Genomic DNA, 27,821 nt, shown 5'->3' on the forward strand with positions numbered 1-27,821 from the left:
TTACGTGAATCGTTAGCTAATTGTTCGTAGATGGGAATACCAGTAAGTCCATATCGACAATGTCTCTTACGCTGACAATGACACAAATAATCCCTTACATTGTATTTAAAATAATTATTTTATTTCTAAACTTTTAACAATAATATTTTATTCGTTTGAAAACTGCGTGAATCATGAATGAATGAACGTGTTATGTTAGTCAGGTTTGTTCACTAATTGGGGTTGGTATATCCAGTCTTGATCCGGTCCCTTGAAGCTTTTTTCTATCTTGCTGCTAAGAGCGGCAGGGAAATAACATATACCTATCTTTCTCTGTCCCTCTCACCAGAAAGTATGCGGAGATCGCATACACAGATTTATAAACCCTTATCTCGCTTCCGATATTCCGATGCTGTGATACGTTGCCTCAGTCTATCACTTCATCTCACTTAGTTGGGTCGATATATCGTAAAGGTTTGTAGAGGCCTGTAACAAGAAAGTATGGTCTATGGTTTATGAAGAAAATTGTAATGTCAAATTTTCAATGTCAATGTCAGTTTGACAGTTACTGGCTTTGCTGCCTAGCCCTAGCGGCAGAAACGTAACCGCGAAATTCCGCACATCAACAAAAGAACCTTAATTTCTGCTATTCGAAAGCATTTACTTCATTTGATTTATTTTAATATAGTAACTATTGGGGCTTAGTCTCTGTTAAGAGTTCATTTAAATAGCCTCTTCAACAGACAACAGTGTTCATTCTATCTACTTCATTGAGTTGCGAAACTAATGTGTTAATAATAATAGTTTTGTCATTATTACTGACTACGGTTAATTTTCAACACAAGGTGGTCGTTGAGCCAAAATTATAATAAAACAATTGTGTTTTAAATGGAGTCTACCGTCTCAGTTTCAAAGGTACAGTAACCAGCTTATTAAAAAATTTAAACTATTTCATTTCCGATATGAACCGTATTATTAGTGTTTTATGTTTTACAGGGTGTGTTTCTATTCCCTAGTACATTAAAAAAACCTAAAAATGTGAAGCAAAAAACTAACTTGTTCGAAAAACAATTCAAGAAAGAACCATGGTACAAGGCATATAAAAAGAATTGGGACAAAATTGAGTCTAGAATTATGGTAAGTATACAATAATTGTCAACTGTGTTGTAGTAGATTCCTAGATTTCTTAAAGACACAATCAATCTTAGTAATTAGATACAGAAATAACCTGTTTAGCTAACAGGTTATTTCTGTATAAGGCGAGAAGATGTTGATAGCTCGAGATGAGATATAAAATTGAAGACTTGGAACCTCATGTAATTCTCTTTAAAGTTCAAATTTCTTCAATTTTATATCTCGAGATATCAACTTCTTCCTGCTGTGTACCGAATTATTCCTAACATAAACATATTATTTCCTTTGCCTCAATTATTATTTATTGAGTTTCCTAATACCTTTTTAACTTATCAATTGTTTGTTTTCATAATTTGTATTGTGTTTTTAATATTATTGTTGACATTATATAATTGTAAGTTTGTATGCCAAATTATTTATGATCGTAATATAAATTTATATAATTAAGGTGGAATAATTTATACTGTAATTTATTATTATGAAATAATTAAACTTAACTAAACTGCTACTACACCATATTTTTTTTGATTTCCTTTAATTTCAAGGGTGCATTCCTGAGCTTAAATTAAGTAACTTTCTCAAAGATACTGGTATTGTAATGAACTCCATTTCGGAGATAATCAGTAATTTATTTTTATCTTATAAGGCCCTTACGAGCCGTATGCACTAGCCTTAGGGATTGATTAGTAATATAACTCACGGTTTAGGGGTCCAAACACATGTACTGGTCCAGGTTTGCATTGACAGACTGCTTTTCCATAACTACCTCACTTTGTGCACAAATGTCAAACCCTACCCTCATTGTCCATACATAACGATTAGTGTTTAGTAAGAGTGTGTACATTTGCTACTAAACAACAATGATGATTGACGAATGTTGTTGACGATTGATGTTAGAGATGATATTGATATGTCACAGTTTTCAATTGTTTAGTTTAATTTAATGTAAAGCCCATGTTACAACAATGCTATATGCAACATTTAATTACTTTTTTTATAAAAATATTTTTATTTCAAAATTAACTATGCCATTTAGTATCCTTAAACATACTTAACCATACCCCGGAGTTAACGGAATTCAATAATGGTGTATATAATTGATCCCTTTTTCAAAAATATTATTGTGTAAAAATATTAGATTACATATTGGTTTAAAATATGAAAATATTTTTTACAGTATTTGCATCAAAAAACATATGATGTTCTCCTGAATGACATGGTGAACTATATAAAGTCATTCTACGGAGGTAATGAATCATTAACCTTGGAAGGTATTATACCCAGTGCCACTCTTCTGACTGGAGTCAACCAGCCAGACCATGTGTCTCAGTTTGAGACACTTATATCAAAAATAAGGTAAATAAGATATAATAAGACATGGAATTATTATTTTTCTGGTTTCTGCACTAGGCAGGGCTTGTTGTGCAGGTAACCAAAATATTAGGTGGAGTTGCTAAGCTGGACACATGAACCGCCAAAAAGCACCCATACAATTTGTGTTACAATTTATAAGAATGAAAACCAGATTAGACATATTGTCGGGGATAGTGCAATACCATGTAACTAAAAAATGCAGTAGGGTACAACTTCCTTATACATTGTTTAAATTTCAAACTCTTTTGAGTTTGTTAGTTATGCAGTATTGGACTATCCCTGACAATATGTTACTTGAATGTTAATGTATCTTATTTCAAAATATTTTAAAATGAGAGTGTAATTTTAATTGTATGGTGGCGTCTAGGTTTGTGTCAATAATACATAGATAGCATAAAAAAATGAATAACATTTTATTGTGAAGAACTATGCCGTAAAGTTACTTTCATTGCTATATATTCTAAAAATAAATGATTCATTTAAAAAAAACTTAATTATTACCACCTTAATCTTCTATGAAGTATATGTAAGCTTTATTTTTCGGTATATAATTCATTACTTTTTCTTTACCATGCTTTCTAAAATACAGGAAAAAAGGTAAGTGTATATAACATGTAACATAAACATAGTATCCTTTTACATGCAATTTTAATTTTATTTCTGTTCTTTATCTACAGGGATGAAGTGACACCTCACATTGCAATGGTAAATTCCCAAGACGCATCTACAGTAAAGCATTTAGTTGAAAATACAGTTTGGCAGCTGGTAAATGGACATGAAATAATGGTAAGAATTTCTTATTTCTTATTTTATTTATTTGATGACTGGTCTGCCATAGTGGGTAGTGACCCTGCCTATGAAGCCCATGGTCCTGGATTGGAATCCCGGTAAGGGCATTTATTTGTGCGATGAGCACAGATATTTGTTCCTGAGTCATGGGTGTTTTCTATGTATTTCGTATTTGTATATTATATATCATTGTCCTGAGTACCCACAACACAAGCCTTGAGCTTACTGTGGGACTTAGTCAATCTGTGTAAGAATGTCCCTATAATATTTGTTTATTTATTATTTATTTATACAGGTGACCTTAGCCATTGGACAAACCCTGTAATCCCACGTAGGGTTACTTCTCAGGAATGCTCTGACGTTAATATTTTTTTTAATTAGAACAAAAGATAAAAAAATAAATTTTTCGAACAAAAGTTATTTGCAATAATCGACAAAAAAAGAAACACACTCTGTTAATCTTTGGCAGTGTTTTTGACAATTTGTTCGAAATATTTGATAATGATGACATTTTTCAAAAGTCAGAAGCTTATTAGTGTCATAAATAAAAAAGATAATCAAAAAGGTTGAAGAAGGTTTCATACTATTCTTTGAGGATATTACCTTAGGCGCTACTAACACATACAGGCTGCTCCAAAGTAAAAAATGATTATTTGTTAATTTCTTCGAAACTGCTACACCGGCTGTTATGATACTTTGTACAATGGTTCTAAATACCCTAATGCATATGTACATTCGTCTTTGTCCAATGGCTAGGGACACGCTGTATGTAGGTACTTATAACAGGAGGTATTACTGCAATGTTCTGCTGCCGGAGTGGAGCACTAGCTCATATTGTAAACCATAGATTAACATAAACATGTTATGCCTTAATAGTATTTTATACAATCGTGATATAATAGAGAGCTTTTCAGTCGAGTACCGTGTTTAGGCAACGAAGCTTGATTATATCACTTTTGTATACAATGCTTTTTCTACGTGTCATCTAAAATAATACTTTTTTACTATAAAACCTGGTAAGTATCTCAGTAAACAAAAATGTAGTACAAAAGCGCGTTGAATGAATATGCCCATCAAATAGTTGTCTGTTTATGTCTTTTCTATGGGAGGGTGGTGGCACGTGATTGGTCAAATTCTTTATAGTTGACTAAAGCGTATCGAAATGAATATTATAGTTGAGTTGGGGGACCATACGTGAAAAGTACGCAATTATAGTTTGGTATTCGAAATGTTAATTCAACCATTACAGTCGACGAGTAGAAAAACAGTTTTTTTGATTAGTTTTCATTATGACTGATGTATCAAGGAGGTTTGTTTACAGAGAGTACCGCGAAACGCGAAAATAGAAATTTCGTTATTTGCCTCTCTATCACTCGAATATGCAAGAGTAATAGAGAGGTAGATAACAAAATTTCGAATTTCGTGTTTCGCAGTAGGACCTGTGTTGGTGCTAGTAGCGCCCTCTACGCAGAGCTTAGCTTGGTGATGGTGATGAGTTAGGACTATAATTTTCATACTGTAAATGCGCTTACTGGTTGCTTAAGGTTATTTATCTTTTTTTCAGGATGACAGTGTAGATTCAGATGATGAGACACTGCCAACAAAGAAAAAGTTAAAAAAGAACCAATGCACAATGAGACTGTTACAGGACTGGTACAACGCCAAGTATCTCAGCCCCTCTCCCAAGAAAAGACAAAACATCTCTATGAGATCACTGGTCATCATTATACCGGACTTTGAAAGCTTCAATTGTAATGTTTTACAAGATTTTGTTATGATTATAAGGTTAGTGTTTTTATGAAATATTTCTTATCCTTAAAATTTGTATACAAGGTGCCCGCGAGGTATCGGAAAAAAAATAACCACGTATTCTTTAGGTCATAAGAAGGAAAAAATCTTATACAAATTTAACCCAATTCCGCCAACTAGTTTTTTTTAACTATTTGTTTGTTTTTAAACATAATGTATTTATTATGTTCTTGGAAAATTTATGGATTAATATTCAAATTCAAAGGGCTCCTTGTCACTTTGATATCTGGCAATAAGGCAGTCTAGACTAGGGCCCACAGTGGTGACTCCAAAAAGGCGTTAAAAAACAATAAAAAAACGTTTTTTTTTTAAATTGGTATTAACTCTGAAACTAGGCGAATTAAAAGAAAAGTTTATATGACATTTTTGTCTCTATATACGATCCGGAATATACTGTTAAAATCTTTCCCTTTCCTCGCGGACACCGTGTATTGACCGTGTCATTCCCGACGACGTATGCCTTGACTCGTATTGCTATGTTATTAAACGTTAGATTTGAAAAATTGCGCGTCACCGTGGATGACGCGAACTATAGGCGTTGTAGTTGGCAAGATACACTAAAAAATTGATGTGGATGAGCAGATCAAAAATTCAAACTCTCTAAAATAGTGTTGATTAAATGAACAATGGTAACAATATTTCCAACTAAGTTGATATATAATTTCATGAATCCTTTGACCAATTATAGTGCATGTCTTTTTGACTGATATGATACAGTAGGTTTAGCTGATATGTTTAACAAGTCTCCATTCTCGATACAAAGGGACAGTCTCGATACAAAAATTCTGCAGAGTTAAGTTTGATTCAAATTGTTTATAACCCTCTGCATATTTAGGTTTATTTATGGTTTAGGGAAGTCCACCCGCCACCTCCCCGTAGCCACCTAGAAGGGAAGGCTGTACTGGCATCCAAGAAACTCGGTGTGCTCAATAAAGTGAGGCGATACTTTACTCTGGGGCAAAGACTGTTACTATATAAATTGCAAGTCAGACCCCATATGGAGTAATGCTATCACCTTTGGGCAGGAGCACTTGCATACCAGCTTGGACCCTTCAACTCAGTCCAAAGGCGCGCTGTACAAATTGTTGACGATCCCAAACTCACAAGTGACATTGAATCCTTAAGTCTAAGGAGAGACGTTGTGGCGTTCTATCACTTTTACAATGGGCTGTGCTCTGAAGAATTGTTTGACATGATGCCAATGGCCGCTTTCTATCACCGCACCGCCCGCCGTCGGCAGGGTGTTCATTCTCACACCCTAGAACCTAAATCGTGCTGTTTAAGAGGAATTTCCTCCCGCGGACGCTCCGAATGTGGATCGAGACAAAAGGAGTACAGGTGTTTAAAGGGTCGGCAACGCGCATGTAACACCCTTGTAGTTGCAGGCGCCTGTAGACCATGGTAACTGCTTACCATCAGGCGGGCCGTTTACGTGTTTGCCACCGACGTGGTATAAATAAAAGTTCAGTTTAGGACACCATACCTCTCAATAATGCTGAAGATAATTTTAAAGACTGTTACCTGTTTTTATTTTTGTTACAGTTCGTACGTGTCCTCTTTACCGATAGTGTTCGTGTTCGGCGTGGCGACGTCGGTGTCGGCGCTGCACAAGTCGTTCCCCTACCACGTCTCATCCAAACTGCTTATCAAAGTGTTCCATTCGCATTCTTCGCCAGTATACATGAATCAGGTGGGTTCCAAGTTTGATACTGTTTCTATCTGTCATCTCAACCGATTGTGTTCGTGTTCGGCGTGGCAACGTCGATGTCAGCGCTGCACAAGTCATTCCCCTAACACGTCTCGTCCAAACTGCTTATGAAAGTGTTCCATTCACATTCTTCGCCGGTTTTCATGAATCAGGTGGGTTCCAACTTTCATACAGTTCCTACCTGTCATCTCTACCGATTGTGTTCGTATTCGGCGTGGCAACGTCGATGTCAGCGCTGCACAAGTCATTCCCATATCACGTCTCGTCCTAACTGCTTATCAAAGTGTTCCATTCGCATTCTTCGCCAGTGTACATGAATCAGGTGGGTTCCAAGTTTGATACAGTTCTTCCCTGTCCTCTGTACCGAACACGTCTCGTCCAAACTGCTTATCAAAGTGTCCCATTCACATTCGTCGCCAGAGTACATGAATCAGGTGGGTTTCAAGTTTGATACAGTGCCCACCCGTCCACTCTACCGATCACGTCTTGTCCAAATTGCTTATCAAAGTGTTCCATTTGCATTCTTCGCCGATGTACAGTCAGCAAAGCATATTTGCATGTCCAGCTAATAGGTTTGCTCACTGTTCTTGAATCAGGTAGGTTCCCAAGTTTATGATTAAGGTATAAATGTAAGTTCTTAATTTTTAGTGTAGGTAATTTAACAGGTGGGTTAAATTATTTTTGTTGTTTTGTTTCTGACCACTCTGTCACGTTTATATTGTTGTATTTTATCAAATAAATAAACTGACACTTGAGTGCTATTTCATGTCTTTCTAGCCGTAGATTATAATTATCTTGAGAAAAATTAAAAACTAAATTTCACCTGATACAAAAAGCTCCACTCCGTCACATTTTTTGGACACAAAAAACAAGACAACTAAAAGAATTTTGACCCAAGTAATGTCTAAAAAAAACACCATTTTGCATAATTTCCCTCATCCACCTCTATTTCAAATTCTCTTTGATGCATTGACAGTTTCTACCTAATTTTGTTTTGATAATTGTATAAAATTGTGGAGACCAATAAATAATGAAGACTGAGAATTGTAAACAAAAAAATAGTTTTCCTTAATTTGCTATTTCACTACCAACCTTCGTCTTATTCAAGATGGTAATGGTTATTAGATGAAATTGTATTATAAGTATTTAGTTTGTGTGATATCTTATAATATATGTAGGTACCTGTAACGTGATCTCGTGGTAATATAATTTACTGATGTCATATTAGACAATTATGATTATGTCTGAGATTAATAGGCACTATGTATTTTTCAGGTGCTTGAAGATATATTCCTGAACTACACAAGTCCCCTCCACCTATCCGGAAAAGCGTTCGAGCTGCTGACTGATGTGTTCTTATTCTATGATTTCTCAGTCACAGGACTTATTCAAAGCATAAAGGTAAATCAAATTTGTACTTAACAGAAACATTTCCTAACGAGACTTACGAAAACTTCTTCCTCTGCAGCAGACCTTGGATGTTAGAGTTTCGACCAAGGCAGATTTCACATGTCAACGACACATTTCACAAGGGGGGGGGGGGGGGGTTTAGGGTCGGCAACGCGCATGTAACTCCTCTGGAGTTGCAGGCGTACATAGGCTACGGAGACTGCTTACCATCAGGCGAGCCGTATGCTTGTTTGCCAAAAAAACTTGCACTTTTTTAAATTACAAAATAATTTCTTCTTGTTTACGGTAACATTCGATGACTTTCACGTCGGTTGTCCGAGATTCTTCGCCGGTAAAATAAATTAGTACCACTGAAAATCCGCAATATGGCGATGGCGACATAAAACGTTGTCAGGGAACAATCATTTAACAAAGTTGGCCTTGAATACTTTCCGTTCGACTATTGTATAAACTACTATACAGATTTATCCAATTTAACCTTTAATATCATGAAATTACGAGTGAAGGCACGCGTCTTCGTGAATGACACGGTCTATACTGATACCTAACATGATATCTTTCTTCTCAGTATTGTATGATGGAACACTACTACGGAGACAACGTGAAATCACTCTGCTGCGAACGAGAAGATATCGAAAACGCAGCATCCAAATTATCAGCAGAAGACTTAGAAACCATCCGCCAACTGCCTTCCTTCCGGCCCTTTCTTGAGGCACAGGACTGTGAAACGAAGATAGGTCTCTTTGAAGACGACAATTTCTTTAGAGAAGTATTGTGCCAAGAATTGAACAAGCTACATGATTACTTGCACAGTTTTTATTTGTGTGTGCGGTTGTTGGCGGCCTTTTTGAAGGATCTGCCTAAAAATGTCATTGGGAAGACGGTGAGTTTCGGTTGGTCATACGAATAAGTATAGCTTTATAAATTCAATCGTTAAAAATTTATATGGGCTCTTAACCTGCTTTACAATACTCGTAGATATGAACAATAATCATCTTAAACTGAAATATATGCCATAATACTAATAATTCAGCCTCACTACCATACTTCCATACAGCGATATTATTATATGCCATATAGAGACCGTGCGCGTCGGAGGGTCTGCCATCTTGTGGCCTGAATGGGAACAATAAACATGTAAATTTACACGTCACGTGTTTTCTTGTGTATATGCCATCTTGTGGGCTACATCGGTACAATAAACATCACATTTACGCCTCGCGCCAAAAATCTGACGGCTTCTGTGCTGCCTCCTACAGTTCATGCACGCTCCCTATACTGAATAAAAAGTAACCAAGCCCTCCAGCACTGACCACTTTTTCAATATATGACATCTATTTTAGTTTATAATTTATATAATAATAGTGTGATGTGACTTAAAAAAGACTCGGTCAAAATGTTTAATGAATTAATTTGTTTTGTTCAAAGTTGGATAATCATCTTAATTTATGTTTTAATTGAATATCGTTAGGAGAGATAATCATTCCTACATCGGAAAAACTCTTATACGTTCAACAAAAAAAGATTGTTGAGTTTTTACATACTTATTGCGTTTCATCATTCAAGAGCACATCTTAAATAATCTTTTTTTTTTTAAATAGTGACGATAATGATATCTTTTCTTGGCATTGAAACCATATAAGTACAATTTTTTCACGTCACCTATTCGGAAAAGGGCTTTTCTTCTCTGCTAGGAGGGATCAAAGTGGCACTTTTTTGTTCTGGACATTTTATTGTTAGTATAAAATATAAACACAATGAAATCGTTAACTAACAAACAAATATTACTTATTACCACCACAAGTTCATAGCCATAATTAACCATATTACTATATTTTTTTTATTTTTTTTTGTTTAGCTTTTCACCTGACGAAATAAAAAAATAATATAGTATGCACATAATTGATGACATTTTCTTTATAATCGATTACGTGTATACAATTTTTTTAGTTTAAATTATATTTTGAAACATAATAATGTCCCCATAGGTGATGTGAAAAGCAGTATGTGTCACATGGAAGCAAAATTATTTCCACCTTGAGTGAGGGATTTAAGTGTTAACTTGAAACCCTCACTACGCTTTTGATTCTATTTTAGAATCCTTCGCTTCATTTAGGATTCAATGTATGCCCACGCTGTAAATATGTCATTTTGCTCTTTTGTGACACAATCTACTAACTCAATACTCAATATCTTTATTGCTCATAAGGAAAAATCCATGCAGTAGTGGTATACAGTATAAAATCATATCAAATTAAAAAAAAATATTGAAAAAAATATTAAAAATTGTGTACACAGTTGTCTTGATTTTTTACAGGTCCGCGAAATATACACCAAATGTGCCGGCGAATCTATAACCAAAACCCCAACTTTCAAAGAATGTATGCAGCTCATAAACTTCCAGTCTCAACTGAAGCTACTTGACAGTATACAGGGTGCTCTTAAAGTCGTCAATTCGGAGCTACAAGTAGTGTCACCAGTGAAACCACTGAGATCCTCACCAACTAAGAACAATGCTAATAAATTAGTCTTAAATAATGAGTTAGGAGAAACATTTGCTAAGACGGTCAGGGTACATTTGCTTACGTTTTTGAGGCAGCTCGAAAAAGCCAATACTGAGGCTACTGTGCTGGCAAATGTCGCTAATGAGACTGAGAATGATATGGAAATTGTACCGGGAAATAGATACAAATTGAAAGAGGTTAGTAATTACATTTTTTTCAAACTTGTAATGAAATGTTGACATGACTTACTTCAAATTAGATCCGGAAATACCACATATCAGGTGCGACGAGTGAAGATGATATGTAAAGGAATTTCATACAGCCTTACACACCTAGGCCTGTAAGGCAACCTTCTTTTGTTTTTAAACGTCAAATTATGACACGTCTTGGCATTCAACCTTAAAAAACCTATAAGCAAAATTCTGCCATTATGCTTTTTTCTTTTTTTTTGCCTTTTTTCTTTTTTTTTTTCTTTTTGTGTTTGTTAATTATTACTTCAGGGTTTCAAAGGGGAACGAAAATTTTACTATTTTTGGAGATACAGCCCTATACCTGACCTGTAATTTACATTATCAATAAACTATGAGTATGAGTATGAGTATGAGTATAAAGTTTTTTTTTCAGTCATGCAGAAATCTGTATAAGGCTATATCTCTTAAACCGTGCGTCGTAGCGCAAAAATAATCAAATTTTCGTTACCCAACGAAAACCGACGCACCCAATAATTTATCACATTAGGACATGACACAATCATCATCATCAGCCATTTTTTTATTATTATTTCATTGCAAGTTTGAGAAAAGCACTATACAAATCTCGGCGAGAAACGGGGTTGCCGGCCGCGTATGCCTATCGGACCTCGCTTCGCTCGGCCGTGTATATCTACTTGGCCTGCAACCCTTCGTTTCCCGTCCTCTAGCGTGTACTATTTCGTTATAAAGTGTAGGTATAACAAAATAGTGGGGATCCGTTAAAGGCCATATTCGGTATCGTGTTCTGATTAGGAAAAAGTAGAAGAAAAAATTTTTTTACGCAAAAAGTTTTGGCCTTTGTATGGAATGCTGGCCGACTTGGACGAGCATAGAACAACAAAATTTTTCGCGTCAAAAAGTTTTTTTTTTCAACTTTTTCCCAATTAAAACATGATACACAATATCCTAAAACGGATCCCCACTATTTTTTACACCTGTATAGTTAAGTCTGTATCTTCATATATTTTCGAAAGTTCGCCTTTTTACATGACATATATTCTGTTTTTATTGTGATTTCCACATGTAGCTGTCTTATGTACAATAAGGTGTTTACATACATACATATAGATCGTGTCATCCACGATGACGCACAGATTTGTCAAATCTAACCTTTAATAACATGACAATACGAGTCAAGGCACTTCGTGAATCCCACGGATATCGCGTCCACAATGGCAATCAAAATTCAGTTCTAGATTTAAAACCTTAAGGTCGTGTATTGCCTCGTAAATTTGGTTCCTGCGACTCAAGGGATTAAATATTTCTGCATAGTCTTAAAAGAGAGGACCCGTGGGAATCGGATTCAGTAAAGGGATTTTTACAAGATTATCCGTTACTTTTATTTCTTGATTTAAATAAGCATACGTTTAAGATAATTTCTAGAACCGATTTGCTTTTTCCAGCAACTGTTACGTGCGACGAGGGCAGACCGCATCCAATCCGAGTTCGAGATGATTCGTTCGCGCTTCGTCAGCTACCTCGAGGACATGTTTGCAAAGGTATGTATCGTATTATTGTATAGTAGTCATTCTTAATTATTATGTAATCTGATAGATTAACCACGCATTCCTGAGGTCATAAGGAGCAAAAAAATTTATGACTTTTGGTCTAATTAGGCAAAAAAAAATTTACATCTAATAGATCAAAGGCCAAAGGTATGGCGGCATCGTTTCGAGCGATGGTGCCACAACCTTTAGCCGATGCCCGGTAAGATGGCGCCACTTTTTGATATATAACAAATTTAACATATATCAGTGAAAGAATAAGGATCAAAGTCAAATGGGGTTCTAATAGTTTTAATCATGTGTCGAAAGATGGCACTACATTAACTGTGGCTACAAAATTTTCTTTAACAATCTACCTTTATTTCAAATTCTCTTTGGTATGTCTAGATCAAGTCACGTATCGGCAGCGTCGTAGCCAAAACGACGTTTATCACTGAGTTATTACAGAAACAAATTTTCACAAGAATTCTCACAAAACAAGACCGATTTCAGAAAACCTTGTATAACATTTTAGTCTCTAAATGCGGTCAAGAATACATCTTTAAATTCTGTCGGGTTATATGGGCCCACGTTCAAATAATATTAGGGTAAAAAAAACAATTGAACGAATTCATTGTATACGTATCGCAGCATTCATACGTCGGAAATATAACAACCTCGGACATGAGATTGTCAGCGTCATTTTGAATGTAGAATTCTTACTTGTAATCATTCATTATTCGTTCCATTCGCCTCTATAGATGATGATTTTAATCATTTAGTTTAATTATATTCCTAGGGCCTACAGCCGCCGACCACACAGACCTTCCACGAGGTATTATTGTTCAGTGACGTGAGCAGCGTCAGGAAGCAGATCGTCGGCTCCCCCCGCGGCGCCGTGCACACCGCGCTCAGCAACCCACACCATTATTTACAGGTACCTAAGGGCTACTCTTGCTTGTATAGTTTATATTCTTAGGGCCTGCGACTTCCCTCCACGCAGGCTTCAACAAGGTGTTATTATTTTACAGTACATATGGGGCTACTTTATAGCACTAGTGCGAGAAGTAGCATATTACGTTACTGTGTCGAACATTTAAAGGGCCATATGTACTGTAAAACGTTGTACGATACATGTGCGAATAGGTAATTCGCAACTCGTGTCGATTTAAAACACTCCCTTCGGTCGTGTTTTAATTTATCGCCACTCGTTTCGAATTTCCTATTTTTCGCACTTGTATCGTAATGTACTATATTAACGTGAGCAGCCCTAGGAAACAGGGCTATAACCGCGAAAATGGAAGTTCGCAAATTGCGGGCATTTTTGTCAGTCAGTCTAATTACGCCTTCATTGGAGTAAAAGAGAAAGAACCCCGTAATTTGCGAATTTCGATTTTCACGGTTATTGCCCCGGCCCCCAGATCGTCGAATCGCGCTCAGCAGCCCACACTTTTATTTACAGGTACTAATCTTGATACGCTCGCTTCCAGTATTATAAAGAATACACAGACAAATGTAGGCGTGTATGTTTTTCATGAAATTACCGCGTCATCTTGTAAATACTTATAATATTTTTAGGGACTCTGTTACTTTTCTTTGTGGCTTTGTACCTCCGAATCATATTTTTACATAATTATGCATTCTGCCTAATTCTGGATATCGCCATGGGCTGATTTTGCTCGCCGAGAAATACTTCTTGCAAAAATTCTTATAGCAACTAGAAATAGCAGTAGAGATGTAGTTACTATGTAAAATTCATTAGAGTAGCTAAACATTTAACTTTTTGGACTGTTGAAGTTGCAGATCGATACATTATGTTTTTTATTTACTTAGGTCTTCGTATTCTTTTTGCGCACGCGTTCAACAAGACGAAATTTAAACCCGACAATAGAAGGGGCCTTAGCTACTTACATTTATCGTGATCGTTCTAAAAAGTCTCTTAAATGTAGTTCCTCAGTTTTTAACAAATTGAATATTCTACATATTCTGTGTCGATATGATTACTCTTAACCATCGACATGAAATATCGTAGACTTACAGACAAACAAAATTTGCTGAAAATATTTCTTATGACATGTTAAAGTGGATACTCGAAATTGTTGAACTTGTATCCAAGATGTCTTACGAGGTCAATGCTTTTGTTTCAGTGTTCATGCTGCCGACTATCGTCGTCTGACAGCGCTTCAGCGACACTTCCCGACGTGTGTCTAGCGTACAAGCTGCACCGCGAGTGCGGCAAGCACATCAACCTGTACGACTGGCTGCAGGCGTTCGCCGCGGTGCTGTGCCCGGGGGAGGAAGAAGGAGACGTGCACACACAGTAATGACCCTTAAATATGCAGCAACCTACCTGTCGTCTATAGTTGTCTAATAACTCTGCCTATGAAGCCGATGGTCCTGGGTCCGAATCCCGGTAAGGACTATTAATGTGTGATGAGTACTGATATTTGTTCCTGGGTCATGGATGTTCTCTATGTATTTAAGTATTTGTATATTATTTATATATATCGTTGTCTGAGTACCCACAACACAAGCCTTCTTGAGCTTACTGTGGGACTTTGTCAGTTTGTGTAAAAATGCACCTATATTTATTTAATAACACTTGGACGGCTGACGTTCCATTAGCGTGCTGTCAAATGGTCAATGGAATAGCACCTTTACTTCTTTTTTTTTCAGGGCACGATTCACTCGAGCCGTGGCGGAACTCCAGTTCCTTGGCTTCATCAAGTCTTCAAAGAGGAAGACGGACCACGTGATGCGTCTCACCTGGTGATGGACAATATGGACATCCACCAGTTCAAGCTAGAGTCAAACCACCGGGGACGATCCCCACCGATCTCCAAACCCCTATTTTGGGTTAGTTGTTGTAGTTTCCCTCATATTTATTGTGCCCTTAAATATACAGCTAACAAGGAGGCTTGCGTCGACCAACCAACGCGTGTGACTTTGATTAAGCTCCTTTTTATGGAGCGAAACAGGTCAAGAATGTTAAACTGATTCGTTTTAATGATTTTTAATTAATACGATACTGTGTTATTAAATAAAACAGATAAATTTATACGCTAAATTTGTAAAACAATTTAATTTTTTAATAATTACTAAATCTCCATAAGGATGTCACCGTAACTATCGACGTAGAAGCTGCCAGACAATTCTGACCAGCTCATAAGAATCATGTGCCTTTGGACCAAAAAGTTATATGGGTTCCGTACCAAAACGGTAAAAAACGGAACCCTTATGGTGACACTGTATCTGTCTGTCTCATCGCTAAGTATCTCGATCAATTCTGAGTATACGCTTTACGCGATAGATTTTTTCATTTACTTAACAAAAATATTATTGCTTTAGGTCAATATGATAACAAAATTATAAATAAACTTGAATAAAGGCCTTATAAATAAAATAAAAACGGTAAATTGCTAAAGAAATTGGAAAATGATTTTTGATGATTTAAAAAAAGGTAACAAGGTAGAGGTGTGATTATATCTTTCCCATAATATTTATGAAAATGTTAATGTTATGTAAAAATGTCATAATTGTCAGTCATTTTCGTTGATAAACTTCGGAGATAAGAGGAGGGGGGTGGGAACGATATTTTTTTCAAATTTTCCTTCAAAAATATATTTTTTCTAATAAGAAAGAAAAATCATTTTGGAAAATCCAATTTGAATTCTTTCAAATGATACCCCACTTGCCCTAGTACAGTCAGCGTCAAATACTTTGTAGCAGTCAAAGTGGCCAAATAGTTCGGTACACCATACTAAATATATGGTGTACAGAACTATTTGGCCACTTTGACTGCTACAAAGTATTTGATGCTGACTGTACCTAAGAGTTTGAAATTTTGCCCCCACTTTATATTATATTGGGCATTTTCTATACATAATAATAAAAACATAAAATTCCAATTTCAAATCGATAGCTCAAGTAGTTCTCAAAATATTTGGCAATCTGACAGACAGACGGTCGGACGGACAGTCGCACCATAAGGTAGGAACCCTTTTGTTACGGAACGCTAAAAAACGTCCTTCAAGTTGCGGCCGATGGGCAGTGTGTCCAGAAGGCTAGTCACATTGCCACGTAGAATGGCAATGCTTTTGATAATTTGTTTATAGTTTTGTCCAATATGCTAAATAGCTATTACTCGTAGCAAGCGAATGATGTTGGTATTTAATTATACATGCAGAAGCAATAAAAAACGAATAATTAACATAAAAAGTCAGATTTGATTATATCTGTAATTCTATTATATCCTAATAAGGTTTCAGAGTAGGTTCGTTACCAGTGTATAACCACGACTTAACTACATATTAAGACAAGACAAGTCACCCATCCCATCGTATCAAGTTTTTCTTGACAGAGATGAATAGTGAATATACAGCCTTGAGAGTTGCGAATATGCGATCTTTTGAGCTGTCAGCCTAACCTAACCTACTTTTGACCTAACCTAATATTTATTATTATCTGTATATGAAGTGCCGATGAGTTTTGTTTTCACTTTCTGTTCAAATAAACGTGTTTTTTTGTATCTTTTGTTTAATTTTATCCTTATACTTAATCTTCGAGAGTTGAATGTGCTATCTACCGAATATTGTACACGTGCAGCTACTAACGAAGCATGGATCGAATCTCATAATACTCCTTAACCTTTTGACCGCCACAGTCGGCAGTGGCCGTCATAGGAAAGTCTTTCCAAGGACGCCAACGACGGCTAAGGCCGACAGCTTAGCCAAAGCAATAGGGACTTGCGCAGGACTCCGTAAAGTTCAGTTTCGCTTAAATAATCGCGATCGCCTGGCGTCCGGGGCATGGCATATTGGCCGCCTAGCGTTCAAAAGGTTAGGTAAACTTTACATTACTACCTACCGCTTTATATTCGTATGGCAATGCTTGCGGTTTAAAATGCACTTTAAATAAATTAAGATTTACAATAGTAAACCTACACTAAGGTTTAAAGTAGTAAATAATAGATAGTAATCTACTATTGTGAGTTAAGACTGCCGTTTATAGGTATGGCTGGTAAGCCATAGAGCCACGTACGCATTTGTGGCTGCAAACTCACAATTCCATACTGTATTGGCGGTTAAGGCGTACGACCATGCGTGAGTTGCGTACTAAAATCGAAGTTGAGACTCGCGTCGCGGTTAGTGCGTAGGTACTGCGTATGTATTTAGGTGCCGGCTGAGGGTGACATGCGTGCCATTGGTTTTACAAGAGGACGCCGAAACCGTGTGAAGTCTAGGAGGAAAGTGCCCCCAAAAATGATAATAGCGCGGTAGAAGACTGCCAGAAAGAGTCAATGTGTTTCGGCTATTGGCTAATCAAAAGTAATTTATGGTTCTCCCTCCAACATACGTTGTCATTTATATTTAAGTTTTAGTTAACTGATTGTTTCTGTAGACGGGTAGTTTTGCACATTGTAATTTTGTCAGAGGTGAATATATTTTTTCCTCAGTACCTCAGTGTCCCGTTGACCACGAACGCTGTAAAGGGTTCGAAACGTTTGGATGCACTTTAAATTAATTACGCGATAATATATTCCGTGATAATAAATTATTTTCAAAGAAAAAATACTTTAAAATATTCTACTGTACAATTCTGCCTTTCCATCGTCGATATTATCCATATGAGCATTCATAAAAATTTAATATTCGCATAATCATATCACCACCTGCCACTAAACTTATCTGTCTGTGTCTAGATAATTTATTGCCTTCGTTTGAAACTATAATTATAAATGGTAAAATAACAGAAGACTAATAATTTGTTCCTATTAAAGATAACCTTGTGGATTCGAATAAATAAATTAGTTACTTTGAAGACACTTAAAACTGACATTTTGTAAAAAAAGTTGAGTAAAATGTATTCCTGGTAATTGCAAATCACTTCCGATTGTCAGATAATTGTAATGGAATACATTTTTACAATTATTTTTAACCGACTTCAAGATTTCAAAAGTAGGAGGTTATCAATTCGGGTGTATGTTTTTTTTTAATGTTTGTTACTTCATAATTCCGTCATTTCTGGACCGATTTCGAAAATTATTTTTTTGATTGAATCTATATATATACAGATTGGTCCCGTTTTTGTCAAAACTCAATTCTGATGATGGGATCCATGAGGAATCGAGGGAACTCTTCAAATGTGAAAGGCATACATATAGTGATTTTTGTATTTTCTTTTACAAATCAAGCATTTACATTTAAAAAAGTGACATTTTATGAAGTGGGACTGCTAATGATGATGAGAATAGAACTCTTCAACGACGCATAGTTCACGATTGGCGATTTGTCCTCTTCGCTGTGTTTGTTAATAAAGTATCTTGACACGGTCATCGGACTCCTTAATAAAACTTCCTGAATAAAAAATGCTCCATATTTTTATACTTTCCCGGTGGTATCTTATACGAAAGGGGATGAAGTCACGTGACCGCTTCTCCATACAAACGCAGACCCCATTTTCCTCTCAGGAAAATTAATAGAAAATATACGCAATTTGATGTAGGTACGTACCTACGTTAACTACATCTTCCAAGAAAGGGCGTCCAAATGAAGGGGCGTTTGATATCTTTTCGATTTTGTAATTATTATAAGACTTAGGAATTTTTGAAATCAAAAAAATTCAACAAACGGGCACAGCTAATGATTAGATAATATAAAATAAATTGAGTAAAAATATTTTTCATAATATCAATATTCAGGTAGGAAATGGGGACTACGATTGTATGGAAAAGCTTAGCCGTTGGGCACTAACTATCCTTTAGGAGCCTCAGCCTTACCGCGAAAACCGAATTCGCAAATTGCGGGGATCTTTCTCTTTAACAGTTTTGGATATCGAGGGATATCGATATCCCGGTCAATTTAAGTCTGGGGATCTTTCTCTTTTACTCTCACTAAGACGTAATTAGAGTGACAGAGAAAAATGCCCGCGATTGACGAACTTCGATTTTCGCGGTTATAGCCCTGAGGTTCACTTTCGGCATTGGATCCTAAGAAGAGGCGCAGGCACCCACTGGTTATTGCGAAAGTGATACCATCTGACCTTCCTACCCTGAGGGCTTAGTATTAATCTGGTAAATATCAAATTATATTTCGTACAATACTTTAAGAGGTGGATGAGAAGGAAACAAAAGATATGGCGCGCCGTGCAAAAGCTACGTAAGATTTGGCAACTTTTATCTTTATTACTGTGAAAACATACTTATATTTTCTGTATGAACGAATAAATGTTTTCTTCTTCTATTATGCAACTTTTATTCTCACGTTTATATGATATGGCAGTAAACTGTTTCTTAAATATAAAACACACATACTATACAAAAAAATCGGCCAAGTGCGAGTCAGACTCGCACAGGAAGGGTTCCGTACCATTATCTATTAAAACGGTTACCCATCCAAGTACTGACCCCGCCCGACGTTGCTTAACTTCGGTGATTGGATGAGAACCTCGAGATTGGAAAGAAATATTTATTTTATTTTGTTTTTAGTATTTGTTGTTATAGCGGCAACAGAAATACATAATTTGTAGAAATTTCAATTGGCTAACTATCACAGTTCATGAGATACAGCCTGGTGACAGACGGACGGGCGGACGGACAGCGGAGTCTCAGTAATAGGGTCCCGTTTGACCCTTTGGGTACGGAACCCTAAAAAACCGGCCAAGAGCATGTCGGGCCATGCTCAGTGTAGGGTTCCGTAGTTACCCTTCCGTCACAATAAGCTAAACAGGAGCTATTAGTATAGTAGATTTTTAACCAAGGGATGAAATGGTACCTTTCACCCGAGTTAAACAAACAGGCAAATTTGCATAATCAATGGCCATGATTTTTTCGTTTGAACTTACTTGCAATCGGAGACTTTGCATGTCTAAAGATAAATATCCCACAGCGAAAAACATTTAGAATAGCTATCTAAATGATGATAGATCAAAAAACACATATTTTTGCAAACCGCAGTAATTTTAAAATAATTTTATTCATTAAAGCATGAAAATGTAAAGTATAGCAATAAGTCCTAGACATAATGCATTGTAAATGAGTGCAATAAACGAATAAGAATATAAAATTAGCGGGATTGCCCCTTACTTTGATTTTTTTTTACTCTTTCGTTCTAAAACTGCCAATAGACAACGGCATTACTCATACAGCCAATGAAACAAACATAAAATGAGTAAAATAACAAATTTTTATCTTAAATTTTAGTTTATTTACATTAATAATGCCAAATAACTTTAACAACCCATTTAATGTCGTAATAACGTTTAACTGTGGATGTACGTCTTTTTACTATGAAGGGGAGACTTTTTGCGATAACTCAAAAATAGCTAAACTGATAATGTGCGCTATAGTTTTCATTTAATGTCTTGCTAAAACTCTACTTCTATGCTTTTTTTCATATTTTTTGGACCTATGGTTCAAAAGTTAGAGGGGGGGGGGGGGGTGTCGTGTTACAGGCCACACCCGGTATATCCATGCCAGATTGCAGCTTTCTAACACTAACGACCACGGAGCAAAGCCTCTGACAGACAGACAGACAAACGGACATGGCGAAACTATAAGGGTTCCTAGTTGACTACGGAACCCTGGGCTTGGCAAGGTTTACTATAAATACCATCCGTTCACAATACTTGATATTGGAAGTTCACCGGCGCGGCAACATGGGGATAATTATTTATAAAAAGCACGATTCGCAGACATGTAAATAAGCTTTTTAGTGCTTTAGATAAATATAGTATCTATTTACGTAGGTCATGCTTAGGTCGCATACCAATTCGACTAAATAATTTGGCATTTAAAAAGTTATTAATTATCCAAATATATAATGAAGTCAAGCAGGTGCATCAGGCAATCTTAGTTTCTAAGTATGTTAAGGGCAAGATTACACATTTTAATTTAGTTAATTTGGCAAGCAATGAATTATTAGACTTGATTGTTATTAATTTAAGCATAATACTAAATTTATACAGGGTGAATAACAATAGTGTTTGTTTGTCGTATTAAATAACAATTTCATGTTTGACCATACGCTGAGGGGTGAATATTTGGGTCATACTGAACAACTTTTACTATGGGACCCACCCTGAAATGGCGAAAAAATAAAATCAGCTGTTCCAATTGTTCCGTAGAAAAACATTGACATGTGATTCACTAAAATGTATGAGACGGCATATTTTTTTTCCCGATTTCAGGGTTGGCCCCAAGGTAAAAGATGTTCAGTAGATATGTCCTAGATATCCACCCCTTAGCGTATGGTCAAACATAACAATTTCACCCTGTATACATAATACTGAAGAGTTATTGATTGTAATAGAGAGGTAATGTCTAAGAAATAAACGATTATTTAACAGCCAAAACAGATGGCGCTGTACTCCACCGTATGTTTTGTTTTGTAGAGGTAGTCATTGAACTAAGTGCAAATTTTGGACAACGTTACCGCATAATTTACTTAGTCACCCAGCGCCGTCTAGTGTAGCTGTCAAATTCGAAACACGAAATTACTTATAAAGTACAATGAATCAGTCTTTGATAATATTAATAAAACTTATAAAATATTTAGTTACTTCGTACTATGCTTGCATTCAATATGCTAGTGACCTTAAAGGCCTTTTGCATATGAAAAATAACTTAACATTTTTTTTCTTCTTCGTCGTTGCAACTGTGTTACGGAACTGGGATTTGATGCAATACTTGCTGTAAGTTATTCTTTAAACTTGTATTATCTTATGTCAAGTGCTGAAACCAATTTTTTAATTAAGTAGCCTAAACCGATTTTCCATTGTCAGCAGTGTTACGAAATTATACGGTCACCGCCAAACGAATAAGCAGTGTCGCGGGAAAAAATCATGTCGAAATGCTTCAATACAAGCGAAAATAGACCTAACTGCAGTAGGCATTTACATCCTATGACTTCAAATTTGTAGTAAAAAAACGTTAATAATGTAGTAAGTGCCGCCAGCATAAAGCACCATTTGGTTTACACAGCAGCAACACAAATGATGTGGGCACATAACTCAATGACATGTTTAATTAGACGAACTTAAAAAAACAGTCGCATCATAAACATAGGCCGATGACGTAATCTCTATATGCCTAAATACCTATGTTGTAAAAAGTGGCCATGAATTGCTAATTTCTTAAAATAAAGAATATCTCGACCTTTCAAAGGTTAATATAATATAACTTTTATTTTGTCTCTTGCTTGCGAACGACTAGCTTTTAGGGTATCGTAGAAAGAACCGGAAACCATAGGTACCTATAACTACTGTCGGCGTTGGCATGCTGCCGACCTTTAAGTTTGAACTTCGACCCTGGTTTACCTAAGAAGGTTATAATATTACATAAATTATTAATGTAATATTTCACTTTGTCAATCGTCGTCACCGTGTACAATTAGCTTCAAAAGTATCAGCAGGGGGCCTACCGCAAAACCGAAATTCGCAAATTGCGGGGATTTGTCTCTTTTATTCTCACTAAGACGTAATTAGAATGACAGAGAAAAATGCCCGCAATTGACGCACGATTTTTGCGGTTATAGCCCTGGAATTGTATAGTAACTAAACAAAAAGAGATATACTGATATAAACTTTCACGATTTTTACACATTAGGGGGCGTCCATTAATCGCGTCATATTGTATAGGGGGGGGGGGGGGGGGAGGGGGTCAGCAAAAAATCACCAATGATCACCACAGGGGACGGGGGGGTATGGACACGTATCACGTGTATTTTTTTTTTCATCTGTGCTATATAGTCAATAATAATCCTTCACGTGTACTTAGGTTCATTTGTTAGAAAACTGTTCTTTAGTTATCGAAAAAAATACACGTCATATTGGATGGGGGGGGGGGGGGGGGTCCTGAAAATATCACCAAAGATCACCATGGGGGAGGGGGGGGTCTAAAACAAGCCAAAAACGTATGACGCGATTAATGGACGCCCCCTTATTAACTAACACAAACGGGACTTAATCGCGTATTAAGTTTTAAATTTACCTCCGACGTATTAAGTTTTAACCTATTATCAGCAAACATCGAAAAGACCTATTTTCCCTGAAAGTTTCTTTTTTATGATGTGGGAGGTAAACGAGCAGACGACGTGGGGTTGTAAGTGCGTTGGCGACCCTTAAGATGGGAGTATACGGTCTTTTCTTGAAGGTTTGGGGGTCGTATCGGTCCGGAAATACCGCAGGTGACAGTTCATTTCACAGATTGTTAAAGGAATCATTATCCGCACTAACGGCTCATACTTATTGCATAATTGACTAATGATTTGCATTTAGGTTCATGTAATTCGGGATCTACATAATTCTGCATAAATTATCAAATTAATTATCTATCGGGAGTCAGACATAGATTCTATTCGGACTATTAAAAGGATACGGGAGCTGGGATTTAAATATTTTAGTTGAATATATCCGTCTCACTAACGGAAGCGGCTCCTAAAACTAGTGCGGTAAGGACAACGGTTAGGCGAAAAATCCTGTGTAAAAAACTCAAAAAACGATGTTTTGTACTCGACTGTTTCCTCCTCTAAAACTTAACGAAATGTAACGAAACTTTGAGATCTAAATGGTAATGAAATTATCTGTGTCGGACTGTTTTGCTTTTTAGGCTAATTGATGTCAGTTTTGAATACCATGCTTCTCTTTGCGACCTAGTAAATTAGGCGGTTTTTGTGAATAGTGAAGTGCACAAGCGCCTTAAGAAACAAAAATATCAAAAAAAGCAAAACTGTCCAACACACAGTAATAATAATAATCTATGTTGAAAAATTCATTGCTCTAGCTTCAAAAACCACGGAGGAAACAGTTGAGTACGTTAGTATGGAGAAATGACCACTCCTGTTGCCTCTTAATCTATTAAAATATCGTATTAAATATATGTAGCTTCACCTACACCTCATTTAAGAAGACCACCTGAGAACCTGTTCATGGTATCATCCGACTATTAATTAACACGTGTAAAATAAACAAGATTCCTTTTCTTCCAACTTGCTAAATAATTTGAAATTACGTAGGTGACTTCTTTAAAGTCACATCAGCGATGGATTTAAATATCGTCGAATATTTAATTGGCTTTATTTTATTTGCTTACGAATGTTAAGTAGGTAGGTATTCAATTATGGCATTCCGTCTTAATATTTAAGGGAAAGCGCTCTCTACCGCGTTCCAGACATGTTAACAATAACCAACTTCTCAAAAAGGCTGGGCATTTATCTCAAATCGATAGCCATTGCTCGTATAGTCGTTAGATTTGTAGCTGGCCCCCAACGGCTTATCCTTTGTCTATTGTTAACTAAAAAGGCGCGTGCCACTACCTGCAAAATAAAGGGCCCGGTCACTTTAACCGGTTATTTAATTACAACTCCTATGGTAATTGAAATAAGATTCAAAATGAACAAATGGAAAAATAATTTGCGATTTCTTGTGTGATCCCTATACCAGGGGTGGCCAACTTGATTAGACCCAAGATCTCCTGTTTACTAACGAAACCCTGTGCGATCTACCAATTACATACTTCTTGAAACCTTAAATGAAATTGGTCTACGTATTTATATTTTTTGCCTTGCCACGATCGACTGGACTAACAGTCGCGATCGACCTGTTGGCCACCCCTGCCCTATACGGTTACTGAGTGCCGGCCAGTCGAATGCTACAGAACCAGTCTAAAATGTGTCCTCGATATGCGTAACAAAGGCGCGTTATCGGAGAGCACACCTACACTGGTTTTTTGAGCGTTGGACTATCCCGCGCTCAGGTGGCAATTAGAATTATACGACCCTTTTTTGCAGGTAGTGGCACGCGCAGTTTTAGTTAACAATAGACAAAAGATTAGCCGCTTCGGGCCAGCTTCAAATCGAACGACTATATATTGCGTGAAATACGGGGTAATTCGTATCATCCACGATGACGCGCAGATTTTTCAAATCTAAGCTTTAATAATATGATAATACGAGTCAAGGCATGCGTCGTCGTGAATGACACGATCTATAAGCGCTAATCTAACATTTCTAACCACCTCAGCTCGTTCACGAAATCTGGCAGTGTTCAAATTTCTGACTGGACTGCATCTATTTTTTTATCAAAGGCCCAGTAGGTTCGTGCTCTTCTCTCACTCTCAATGAGCGTCAGCGTGAGCGAGATGGATGTGCGGGCTCGGGACCAGGGATGTAATTTTTTTTCAATTTTAATTATTTTTTGTGTGTTTTAATAATATCTAAAAAAAATAATCGCTGAGTTCGCTCAAGCAAAATATTGCTAATTTTTAGAAATATTTTTTTATAATTTTAGTTTTTGTGCAAAAATTATAATATTTTTTTAAAGTGCATTGTAGACCTATGTTCGTGATTTTTTTCTATCGAGGAAAAATTCAACAACTCGGGATTTTAATCGCTGAAGTCCCTAGCGAATGATTGCTATTAAAATTTTTGGAAACCGTATTGTGATCTAAAAAAGACTTTTTTTTAAACTGCGTTCTCGGAGGCTACTGCACCTTAAACTTAAATATTTAACGGCTGATTTATCCTAGAATGGCCATAATACTAGACTATAGAGCTTCCAAAACGATTATTAAATTTAATATTTAGGTGTAAATAAACCAGACGCATCATCTCCTCTTAACCATGATATTATCAAAGTTCAAAGTTAATCTACATGATATTTGAAAACAAACGTTCAGTTTTTAGGGTTCCGTAGCCAAATGGCATAAAACGGAACCCTTATAGTTTCGCCATGTCCGTCTGTCTGTCTGTCTGTCTGTCTGTCTGTCTGTCTGTCTGTCTGTCTGTCCGAGGCTTTGCTCCGTGGTCGTTAGTGCTAGAAAGCTGAAATTTGGCATGGATACATAAATCAATAAAGCCGACAAAGTCGTACAATAAAATCTAAAAATTTAATTTTTTTTTGGGTACCTCCCCTACACGTAAAGTGGGGGTGAATTTTTTTTTTCGCTTCAACCCTAGAGTGTGGGGTATCGTTGGAAAGGTCTTTCAAAACTAATAGGGGTTTTCAAGAAACATTTTTTGATAAAGTGAATATATTCGGAGATAATCGCTCCGAAAGAAAAAAAAAATGTGTCCCCCCCCCCTCTAACTTTTGAACCATAGGTCCAAAAAATATGAAAAAAATCGTGGAAGTAGAGCTTAAGAAATACATTAAATGAAAACTATAGCGGACATGATCAGTTTAGCTGTTTTTGAGTTATCGCAAAAAGTTTTCCCTTCATAGTAAAAAGACTTACTTTAATTAGGTACTGATTATGCAAATTTGCCTATTTGTTTAACTCGGGTGAAAGGTACCATTTACTACACTTTAAGCTCCAGTTTAGCTTATTGTGACGGGAGAGTAACTACGGAACCCTACACTGAGCGTGGCCCGACATGCTCTTGGCCGGTTATTTAATTATATGATTGATATGTCAACGAATCAGTCGTTCGGGTTTGATTTATTTTTGATGGATGAGCATGAGTTCATGCTTCGTGGATGAGTAGTTCTGTACCTAATAAATGTTTAACTTATACTGCTTATGTCAATGTATTGGATTCGATAACATGGATGCAAGCCGGGAGGTAATGTTCTTGACCCGTGAAGAATGTCGAATTTTACGGCGTTACAGGTTACATTGTAATGTAAAATTGTACGAGTAGAGTAGGTATAAATGCAATACGGAATTATTAATACCAGGATGCTGTACCAATGGGGGGTATATAAGTGATTATGCGAAGGTTCGTATGTTACAATTATAATAATTGGTAAAGTAGGTAAGATAGACCGTCAAAAGTGAATATTTTTTGCAGGGTCCAATTCGTAGTACTTAGCAAGGTTTTATTTTTATTTTTTTATACTACGTCGGTGGCACACAAGCATACGGCCCGCCTGATGGTAAGCAGTCTCCGTAGCCTATGTACGCCTGCAACTCCAGAGGAGTTACTTGCGCGTTGCCGACCCTTACAACCCTCCTCTCGTTGAACTCTGGCAACCTTATTCACCGGCGGGAACACAACACTATGAGTAGGGTCTAGTCTATTTTTCGTGACGAAATCTGTATGTAAGGTATAAGGGTTTGTATTAAGCCCAAGAGTGGTAAGCATGGACCGAAAATTGCTGACGGACGGTTCTCGACTAGGCTGACGGATAGCCCAAACCCCATATATGTCACTAGAGGTGGTGATGGTTGTGCAGTACAGGATTTTGTGGAGGAGGCCCATGGTCAGCACTAGATAAAAATTATAACGTATTTTTTCTTGACAAAGGAGTTTTTGTTCATTCTCATATAAATGAAAGATATTTAAATTCCTAACTCTGCGGTTTATAACTTATGACTTATTGTGGGAACGTCAAGCCTGTCGCGTCTATGAGAAATGCTCGCTGTTACTCAATTTTCTGTTCA

General features: G+C 36.6%; 1 protein-coding gene across 1 annotated transcript; it reads left to right on the top strand.

Annotated features, from left to right (window-relative positions):
• Nucleotides 1-570: 570 nt before the first annotated feature.
• Nucleotides 571-15,750, top strand: LOC133520063 (origin recognition complex subunit 3). Its single transcript, XM_061854353.1, has 13 exons — nt 571-894; nt 976-1,116; nt 2,291-2,469; nt 3,165-3,273; nt 4,841-5,061; nt 6,628-6,775; nt 8,069-8,194; nt 8,772-9,086; nt 10,521-10,904; nt 12,362-12,457; nt 13,242-13,379; nt 14,590-14,762; nt 15,119-15,750. The coding sequence occupies exons 1-13, from the start codon at nt 868-870 to the stop codon at nt 15,213-15,215; spliced, it is 2,154 nt and encodes a 717-aa protein (XP_061710337.1). The 5' UTR covers nt 571-867; the 3' UTR covers nt 15,216-15,750.
• The last annotated feature ends 12,071 nt before the right edge of the window (nt 15,751-27,821 follow it).

The sequence above is a fragment of the Cydia pomonella genome, chromosome 7 (genome assembly GCF_033807575.1).
Source record: "Cydia pomonella isolate Wapato2018A chromosome 7, ilCydPomo1, whole genome shotgun sequence".
NCBI lineage: Eukaryota > Metazoa > Arthropoda > Insecta > Lepidoptera > Tortricidae > Cydia > Cydia pomonella.

What these genes read in the sequence shown, in the direction of transcription:
- LOC133520063 (XM_061854353.1), top strand. Translation starts at nt 868, where the DNA reads ATGGAGTCTACCGTCTCAGTTTCAAAG. An exon ending in GATTTTGTTATGATTATAAG is followed by an intron (nt 5,062 to 6,627) that starts GTTAGTGTTTTT and finishes TTTTTGTTACAG; the next exon opens with TTCGTACGTGTCCTCTTTAC. An exon ending in GACTTATTCAAAGCATAAAG is followed by an intron (nt 8,195 to 8,771) that starts GTAAATCAAATT and finishes CTTTCTTCTCAG; the next exon opens with TATTGTATGATGGAACACTA.